The sequence below is a fragment of the Halyomorpha halys genome, unplaced genomic scaffold, assembly GCF_000696795.3.
Source record: "Halyomorpha halys isolate HHAL.00 unplaced genomic scaffold, Hhal_1.1 Scaffold145.1, whole genome shotgun sequence".
NCBI classification, from domain to species: domain Eukaryota; kingdom Metazoa; phylum Arthropoda; class Insecta; order Hemiptera; family Pentatomidae; genus Halyomorpha; species Halyomorpha halys.
Genome location: NW_027115461.1, coordinates 937,082 through 947,839, shown reverse-complemented (window position 1 = coordinate 947,839; position 10,758 = coordinate 937,082). Strand labels below are relative to the sequence as shown.

General features: G+C 33.6%; 1 protein-coding gene across 4 annotated transcripts in view; it reads left to right on the top strand.

The window, feature by feature from the left end:
- Positions 1 to 10,758, top strand: part of LOC106678494 (PTS-dependent dihydroxyacetone kinase 1, dihydroxyacetone-binding subunit DhaK) — a gene marked incomplete in the record, with an annotated part of 63,674 nt that overhangs the window by 8,574 nt on the left and 44,342 nt on the right. For 2 of the 4 annotated variants that reach the window (XM_067052493.1, XM_067052490.1), the window contains 3 exon segments: positions 856 to 999; positions 5,122 to 5,185; positions 8,689 to 8,799. In XM_067052493.1, coding sequence (XP_066908594.1) covers positions 877 to 999; positions 5,122 to 5,185; positions 8,689 to 8,799 — 298 coding nt within the window. 4 annotated transcript variants of the gene reach the window in all.

Below are 10,758 nucleotides of genomic sequence, written 5' to 3'. Positions count from 1 at the left end.
TATTATATGAATAATATTTTAAAGAAATTATGTTAACATGTGTACAAAAAAATGTACTAAGAGAAAACATAGCTGTTCAATAACAAGACATTAATTAGTAATTGTAATTAAACTAGGGGAGTGAAACAAGACTAAGATGAGAAAGGACCATGGAAAGGGGGAAGCAGAGAAATGGATTGAGGAATAAACAAACAAATTCTAGGAAAATGCTACAGGAAAGAGAACCTTGCTCTTTTTAATTGATTCTGAGAAATTCTCGATGTAATTCTGTGTGAAAATTTATTATTGCCTCTGCTTTTAATTTGTGTTCAAAGATTAAAATATAGAATTTTACGCACTATTTATGATAAATGATAAATTTCACCTTTAAGTTTCTTGCGTTCTCTTGAATTTTAAGTAGTTGCTGCGTAAAAATGTATTTACAATTGAACAAATAATATAAGGAAATACATGATTCAGGACAAAATATCTAAAAATATGTAAAAAATAACAAATATTTCAGAAAATATGTGATTTACAACAAAATATGTAACAATATGTAAAAAAGGCCAAATATTTAAAAATACGTGAAATAAAAATGGCTTCTTTTGGCAAGAAATGTCTTGAAACATGGTTAGTTAGTAAGGAATCGAAGATATCATGGTCAGGTAAAAATATGTGAAAACATAAAAATCCTATCCCTAGTTATGATAGATACCTGCATAGTTAATAGTGTGGTTGTCATACTTGCTCGGAATATCATCGTGATATGATCATTTTAAGTCTTGTTCAAACTTTATATGTAGAACTAGTCTTAGTTTATTATAGTAATCCGATTATAGATATCTGTCATAACTCAAATATGTTCTGTTCTAGCCAGGACTCTATAAGAAAGACATGTGCCAGAAAAGTGTGATCAACAACCCTAAAACAGTTGTGGATGAGATGTTGGAAGGGCTAGGATATACTTATCCTGGGCTTTATATCAAACCTGACGAAGGGATAGTTATATTAGATAAGGCATATATTTTATATTATATATTTATTAATAACTATTTATATTCTATTAGAAGACCTTTAGTTGGCCGTGTGTAATTAATTGTAGGAACACATTGCGGGTGGGCAGTCAAGAAGGTACACAGAGTAGCCAAAAAACTATTAAGGTAGGTCGTTCAAATATGGCCTAGTACTGAAAAATAATACTAAAATAGCATTACTGAAAAAAAAGAGAAAACACAAATTAATTATAAAATATGGCGTTAACATTCATGCTATATGCAAATGCTATGGCTTCTCTACCAGTTCAGAAATGAGAAAATGGACAGAAAGTAAAAAAAAAATGCATTGAAAGTGAAGAAAGAAAGAATGCCATTCTATAAAGAAGGTGGGCTGTTTGGGGTCCCTAGACGTACTCTGGAAAGACACAATTTTCTTCGAGCAATATCCAAGCCGAAATTGGGTAGGGGGGTAGTTCCACCTGAATTTGACGAAACGGATCTAGGGTGCATGATCAGAGGACAGAGTTGCTGATGTGGGGGTGCCATTGGCTTCCAAGTGCCTCAGGAGGTCGGTTTTCACTTTTGTATGCATGAAGGTCTTAAAATATCCATTTGCCATTCCTGTGTCAAACTTATGTGCACCAATTGTGTGGTGACGACTTGGCAGGGTGTAGTGTGTCCAGAATGTGAAGAGTAACCTCCTAAATTTATTCATATGATATTACTACCTTCTGCAATAATTTTTTTATGATTTGAATCTTGTAAAAAAAATTAATTTTGATTTTTCCTTGGAAACAGTCTTGATATGACCAAATGATAATGGTTTGGGTTAACGCTCAAAATACATCTTACTCCCTTCTTAATTTATTTCCTTATTTTCTTTTGGAAGTAGATAGGTTACTCTGGCTGAAGGCAAAATTTCAGGCCAATTGATTGTGTACTGAGTGGACTACAGCTTGCCAAACCTTAAGGCAGATCCACATGGCCGCTCGCCACGAATCGGAGACTTGTACAAATGCTCGGAAAACAAAGAGCGGACCATCCACATGTCAGTGTTATCCAGAGAGGCAAGCATGGCGGACGTATAAGTGGTTTCAGCCATTGCACTGGGATTATATTATTTTTATTACAAAAAAAGGAAATTAAATATGAACAAATAAGATTAAATATAAAACTTATTATAAAAATTAACTATAACCTCCTAACAGCTCTCAGTTGCAACTAGACAAAGAACAATGGTGGAGATGCTACACGAACCCCTTTGTTCTATGTCCAAAAATTCGACTCTCGACGGATCGGCAACGAGCTTAGGCCAACTCGTACAAGCCACCCATCCACATGCTCGTGAATGTCTGAGTTCGCCACGGCTTGGCCAACATGTAGAGGCCCCTTTAGGTAGGCCATATTTGGGCCACCTATCTTAGTAAACGTTTCGCCCCACTTTACGAGCATACATTAAGTCTAAATGAAACCAGGATACAAACATTTTAAGGAGTAATAAGACTATAATAAGAATATATACGGAGTTATATATATTAAAGAAAGGAACGAAGTAAACTATTAGAACATAAATATAAATTAATTGAATATTTATTAATAATAAGTACAGTAATGACTGATATAATTAAAAACGTACCACTGGAGTAATTATTAGTGAAATAATAATAAACAAAAGTAATGAATTATTAATAGTTGGCCGCAAATTGATATGAGCAACAAACTTCTAAGTTTTATTATTTAATTTTAATTTGTATGTTTTTCTGAATTAAGGTTGTTATCTTCTTTTAGTTTTTCAGCTGCGATGAAAAATCCTTTGAATCATTGACTATGCACCCTCTTATGTATCTAACGGAACACTACACCATGTTCCCTTTTTGCCCTTGAACTCATACTAACCAAATTCCCAAAATTTCATATAAATCTTTATAATCATCCTAATCCATTAGTCAAATCCTTATCTAGTTCCACAATCCACCTCGAAGGTCGAAACGGCAGTGGCCAAGAGACTTATGGTTAAATAAAAATGGAGTTGATTGTTTGTTGCTTTAGCACACTTAATCAACCTCAACTGGCTTATGACCAATGAAGGGGTGAGAGGGATGAGCTGGGATCTCAAAGAGTCCTGCTCTACCTTTTTCAAGTGGGGTATAGAGTGGGCTCGGGGATCCTCAGATCAATAGTGTAACATAAGATAATCGATATTGTATATAAGAGTGTAAACGTGACTAGTGATTATTTTTTCTCTTCATGCACATAGTTTGATTATGTTAATTTTTTCCCTTTAGTTTATATATATTTTTAGAGAGATTTTATACATTATGTATTTTTTTTTCATTTATTTATTTATGAATGTGATCAGTTATCACTATTATCTATTACCCGACAATGTTGTGGGAGATTATAATATTTATCAATAAATAAGGTTTTGATTAAAAAAAAAAAAAAAACGCTCCGATGAAGGCCTGAAGTTTAGGTCGAAACGTCGGCGCAAATAAACATCTTTTGATTAGTTAGTTTTGCTGACCTGAACCGCGACCATCTTCTCCTCATAAATATAAGTAGTTGATGTTGGGTCGTTTCATATGAAATGTTATTTAGTAAAACAAATTTTATTCAAAATATTTATCCTTATTTTCTATACATTAGCCCAATGAGTTATCACCTTTTCGAGTCAAGAACTGAAAAATTTAAGGTTTTGTGAAGAAATGAAGTCGGAAAATGCGTTTTTGGCTTGAGAATCATTTTCAAACATTTTAGATTTAGGGAAGTTGTTCAAATTCCTGAACAGATGGAAATCTCTTGGAGATAAGCCTGAAGAATAAGGTGTGGAAGGACTTCATAACACAGCATGTTTAATTTCTTCTCGACGGGTGGAAGGAGGTGGTGGGCCCAACTCATTTCACAATGGTAAGGGCTTGACCACCCAACATCAGCGAACCACCAGAAGAGGAGGAAGCTGACCCAGACTGAGACCAGGAGGGCTGGACCAGCCTGGTAACTGCAGGAGGCACCCAGACGGATGCAGTGGACAAGGTACAACCCCATCAGTAAGGCGCTAAACCTAGCACTGGGCAGCACCACAGTAAAAAATTTAATCAATTTTATTTTAATCAACAGTCACAAACCTGCCTTCTACACCACAACCCCTGATGAAGACCTGAAACTCAGGTCGAAACGTCGGCATAAAATAAATAAATATGGTTTTGTTTATTTATGTTGTTCTTTGCTGACCGCACCCCCCGACAAACTTCTCCAAGTAAAAAATTTAATAATTGAATAATTAATAAAAGAATAAAATAAAAATAAAAAAAAATTTAGTGTTGTGCGAGTATAGGTTCATTTCGATTAACCAATGCTGGTTGTTTTAGATGCAAATTTGGTTTTGGTATGTATCTTTCATCGATATTTAACCACTGAACTGACCGACGCCTGTTGTCATATAGAATCCACTTTTCATCCTTTCGAGAAAAGGCTCGTTTTTTTGCCTAGTAAGTAGTGACACGCATGTCATGTAACGCTTCAGCTGTTGCCGCTTATTAAGTTCATGGAGGTAGCCATAGATCTACCTTCTTTAATCTACCAACGGTCTTTAAGCGTCGAGGAACTGTCGATTTACTTATGCTGCGAGTCCTTTAACTGTTTGGTAAAAGGGTTTTCTGCCATAGTAAGCCAAAGTTTATGGTGATCAATTGCTGGAGGTCTTCTTCTAGATCTGTTATCTAAATCATCAGCCAAATATTTTTAATGTCATCGGCGAATAGTTCGTTCGTTTCGAATGCTGTGGTAATATTTCTTGCAACTTGGGCTGCCTAGTGTCCAAGTACGAACTCATAAAAAAAAAAAAAGTACTTGAAAATCGCGTGTTTCCGTGATTATATCTGATGGCACACTAAAGAATGTGCAATCAATTGGAATAGTAGCAAACATCATCTATAAAGAGAGGGTTAATAATGGTTCATTCGAACCTGTGTAAACGTAATTTATTAGCTTTTAAGCTAATAAATTATGGCTTTTATAAATGTGGGCTTTTAAGCCCACTAAGCCCAATTTGAATTTCTTTAATAATAATCAAAGGAAATTTCATATGAAATGACCCAATATATTTTGGAATATTGTAAAATAACCCATTTTGTTTTTGTTAAAGGACAGAGGTGATAGGGTGGCATTAGTGTGTGGCAGTAGAGCAGGCCACGAGCCCTTCGCTGCAGGTATCAAACACAGTACACTTTTTAGTTATTTAGTTCATAGTGATCGTTCGATAAGGAGTCATTACTCTAATATACTTGGGTCCTACTTTGTAATCAGCACTCTTATCTGCAAACAAAATAATGGAGATGTATCTGAGCCTTTTACAGCCAAATATTTGTATTATTATTTCTTTGATATAAAATACAATTAATACTCAAAGTATAGTCCATTGTTATCTACCCTCATTAGCCATCTGCTAGCTCCTTGCTCGATCCCACGCTGATGCCATTCTTTGCGATGGCTGTCAAAGAACTCCTTGGACCGCTATTTCAACTTATCAAACTTTTTCCCTTGAAGGGAATGGGCCATGGATCAAACAAGTAGTAATCCGATAGTGCTAGGTCTGGACTGAGGCAGGAGTTCGAACCCCATCAAGTTCTTTAAATTTTCCTTTGGTTTGACGGGAAGTGTTATCTTTTTGGAATAAAACTCCTTTTCGGATGATCAAAGCAGGATAATGCTCTGACATCTTCGCCTACAATCTTTCCAGTTGTTCGCAGTAGAGTTCAGAATTCAAAGAGAATCCTTAAGGAACAAATTCAACACCTTCAAAAAAGGCAAAGCATGGATTTTATTTTAAATAACTCCTTTGCAGCAACCGAAAAAGCAGTTCGACCGCGATCTAAGCTCACAATTTGCCTCCGATACAATTTTCCGGTAAAATCTGATACCAAAAGGGTTTTTCAATAAATTTCCAGAAATTTGAAAACTCTTAGCTGATTGCTGAGGAGTAAGTTCATGAGGGACCAGTCTACAGCTCTTTTTCACCTTCCCCATGGAAAATTCACGGCAAGTTCACGATTACTTGTGGACGGATTTGACTCAACAGCTTCCTGCAGAACCTCATCAATATCCATTAATGTCCGCCCGGAGCCCTCCTTCCTTTCCAAAAGTATCTCCACTGCTAAATTTCGCAAACCAACACCGCGCAGTGTGCTGATCAAGGATACCTTTCCCTTTCATATTTAATAATTTCCCAAGTTTTTTCAGAGGCTGTGAAATTAAGATAATTTCGTTGGACACTGTCATGCTTCTACTTTGAAACAAATAACTAAACTGAGGTTTTTTTTTAAGAAGTCGAATGGGATTAAACAAGCTTAGAGAATGCTCTAAAGGGATTATTAATTATTGGTTACGTTCCTTTGAAATCTTGAATTGGATGAGACGATATTTTTTTATATATATCCCATTAAAATCTACCTAATAATCCCAATGTTATATATTTTTTAATGGCTCAAGCCCTTCCTGGTACCTCTTTCCTAATAAAGTACAAAGTAATACTATCAATCTTGTAGTTTCTATTTAGTACTATTTCGCTAAGTTACACAATTCTGCCAGATAATTGTTTTCTTTTAAACTCATGTAATGTCACCAATAGTTGTACCCATCATGGAACAAAATGTAATATTAGCTTGTACTCTAAAGTTCGTGTACTTGTATTTATGGACTAATACTATTGGTTTGCATTATGAAACAGGCCCCTAGTGGACCTATACAGCTCAAGAATGTCAATATTCATTTCTTGAGGCCACGACGGAGAAATAAATATTGACTGACTCTGGGGGGATTCGAACCTACAAAATTCGAAATTAAGCTTTCTCGGACCCAAGCCTCCTCAGCAACGTACGAGGGTGGTCTGAAAAATTACCGACCTAACAAAAACTTTTTCTGAACATTTTATTTTTTATTTTTAACATAGTCTCCTTGTAACTCTACATGAACATTTCCAACTATTACAAGAGCCCAAGAGAAGAAAAAAGGCAGTTATCTCACCCCAATTTTTGATTACTTTAATGAAAACTATGTATAATTAATAGTCAAAATTGATGTCTGCCAAGTATAGGTAGAGGGAATAAAAAATGGTGGCTGTTTCAAAGTGATAAAAAAAAACTAATTTTTCATTCGGAGCTCTATATCTCAAAAAGTAGGAACAACACAAGAAAACCTAAGAGAACGTCATTTAAAGAAGAGTAAATTTTCTAAAACATGAGCCCTAATAGAGTTATTTAGATTAAATAGTTTTCGAGATATAGCTTTTTAAAAAGCAACATTCCATAAAAATGTTTTATAGGACGTACTAAAAGATCAGTAATTAGTGAATTTATTTTGAAAAATTTATATCTCAAAAACCATTTAACATACGGATGTCTATTAGCACTCAAATCAAAGCTAGTTTAATGAGCTATAAACTAGTTTATTACGTTTATTATAGTAGGAGTAGTAGTTTTCATGAAATTTGCTAAAATAAATTGATTTATAGTTGTTCGGACAAATTTTCATTTGCCAAATTTATATTAATATGTGAATATCATAAAAACTCCTACCGCTACGAAGATAAGTGTCATAAACTACTTTATAGTGAGTTAAATTTCCTTTATTTTGAATGTTGGCTGACATATGTATGTCTTATAAGTCAAGAGGTATATTTTTAAAAAAATCCAACATTTTATACGAATTAACATTAAAATTAAATTAACATTTTATGAATCTATTTAGTCAAATATAACATAAAAACTACTACTCCTACAAAGATAAACACAATTAACTATTTTATAGTAAATTTAACTAGCTTTAATTTGAGCGCTAGCAAACATTTGTGCGTCCAATGGTTTCTGAAATGAAGTTTTTCATAAATCAATTTAATTTAGCAAATATCATGAAAACTACTATTCCTATAAGGTAAAGGTTATAAACTAAAGCTAGTTTTTAATTTGAGTGCAAATTGACATCTGTACGTCACATAGTTCCTGAGGTTTAGATTTCTCAAAATAAATTAGCTAACTATTAATCTTTCAGAAGATTTTTAAGAAGTTTTGCTTTTTAAAAAGCTATATCTCGAGAACTATTGGACGCAAATAGCTCTTTTAGGGCTAATATTTTAGCAAATTTACTATTCTTTAAATAATGTTCTCTTAGATTTTCTAGTGTTGTAGGTAGTTTTTAAGATATAGAGCTCCGAATTAAAATTTAATGTTTTTTAAGGGTTTGAAACAGCCGCCATTTTTATTCCCCCTACCTATACTTGGCAGATTCATCAATTTTGACTAGTAATTATACATAGTTTTTATTTAAGTAATAAAAAAATTGTGGTGAGATAACTGCCTTTTTTTCTTCCCGGCTCTTGTACTAAACGGTCTGTTTAGGTTGTCAGCGCAGTTTAGGTGTCTTGGCTTTTTGGCACCGATCAATTACTTTAGATGAAACCATTACATGAGCATACTACTTATCATTACATGACAAGCTGAAGGCAGAACTTTTTTTAGGTTTCGGATAAAGGGGGAGGAGAGAAGAGTGAATGTCATAAAAACCGTATGTTATCAGTTTTTTTCTTTTATTGAAAATCATTGGGTTTGGTGAAATTTAAAACTTAATGTACTTATATAGGAATATTACTAATATCTTTTTTGTGTTTAATAATATTGTAAATAGGATATTAATATTTGTTCCTTTTGTTGTTTTTTAGGTTACGTTGGAGAAGGTATGCTAACCGCATACGTGTCGGGCAAGATGGGGAATGCACCACGGTCGGGGACCATATTGTCGGTTTTAGTTAGGCTCGCCGAACTCAACAAAGGTCATTATTTATTTATATTTATTGAATATAATATATTTATAAAGACTATATCATATTCTTAAAATTTATTTTTAGTTTAATTCGTACTAGACAAACGTTCTAAACTTGATGAAGAAAGCTTTTGATCGAGTCTGGCACCCAGGACTGCTATACAAGATCCGTAAATTCCTACCCCCTACATATTATCTCATTATCCGTTCTTATCTCCCAGATAGGTTATTTCAAGTAAATCACAACAGTGCTTATTCATCCCTGTTTCCTCAGTCTGCAGGTGTACCTCAGGGTAATATACTTGATCCTATCCTTTATACAGTTTTTACAGCTGACATCCCAGCCCAACCTAACACTATTCTCACCACGTATGCCGATGACACACGCCTATTGTCAGTGAATAATGATCCTTCCATTGTATCCCAAACCCTCCCACATCACCACCCTTGAAGAATGGTGCCAAAACTGGAGGATTAAAATAAATTCCAATAAATCCCACCAAATCATATTTATCCTTCGCTGTAAACCTTCGTCTTGCCCCACAGTATCTTTTCATACTTATTCCTGTAGAACAGATCCGTTACCTAGGACTAAATCTGGACAAACGACTAACATGGATTCCTCATACAAGACTGAAAAGACAGAAAACTGCTCCTCGATTCCGACTATTACAACATTTACTAGACAAACGGTCCTAACTTCCAATTCATTACAAAAGACTGATCTACATGACTATTATAAGGCCTATCTGGACATACGGAGTTGAGCTATGGGGCTCCACTAAACCATCGAATTCCTCTCGAATCCTATCCTTACAGTCAAAACTCCTTTGTAAAATCCTTGATGCTCGGCGTCTAGGCCCCGAGATCTCCTCTAGAAATGTCATTGGAGTTCTATCAATGGGATTCTTTACATGTTTGTATCATGTCATTTTATAACTTATAGAAAATTTACTTGTTGTATATATATTTTTATACAGTTGGGAATTCTATATCTCATGAACCATAAGACAAAAGGAGTTTATGACGTTTATCTTCGTAGAAATATAGCAGTATTGATGATATTTGACTAAACAAATTCTCAAAATGTTTATTTCTAGTTGTTTATATAAAATGTTTGATTTTTGAAAAAAAAAACTCAGGAATTTATTACTATACATAGAAATATCTACTAGCAAACAAATCAAAGCTAATTCAACTTACTATCAAGTAATTTATAAAGTTTATCTTCGTAGGAGTCGTAGTTTTCATGATAATTGTATATGAAAATGAATTTTGCATTTGAAATTTTGTCTGAACAACTAGATATCAATTTATTTTAGCACAAATCATAAAAATTGCTTACCCCTAAGAAGATAAACAAGTGCGTTATAGTATTAAATTAGCATTAATTTTAGCGCTAGCAGACATCTGTAAGTTAAATATGGCTCGTTTGATATTATTTTTTTATAAATAAAAAATTTCGCCCGAACAACAAGAAATCAACATTTTGTTAATTTCTTTCGTCAAATTTTTTAATAATAGTAGGATATAATTTATTTATATATTTATTTATTTATGTATCTATTTTTGAGATACAGTCATGAATAAGGCATAGTACAAGAGCCGGGAAGAAAAAAAGGCAGTTATCTCACCCCAATTTATTATTACTTTGATGAAAACTATGTATAATTACTAGTCAAAATTGATGAGTCTGCCAAGTATAGGTAGGGGGATTAAAAAATGGTTGCTGTTTCAAAACCTTAAAAAACCATTGATTTTTCATTCGGAGCTATATCTATATCTTAAAAACAACCAACAACACTAGAAAATCTAAGAGAACATTATTGAAAGAAGAGTAAATTTATTTTCAAAATAAAGGAAATTTAATTTACTATAAAGTAGTTAATGACACTTATCTTCGTCGGGGTAGTAGTTTTTATGATATTCAAATATGAATATAAATTTGGCAAATGAAAATTTGTCCGAA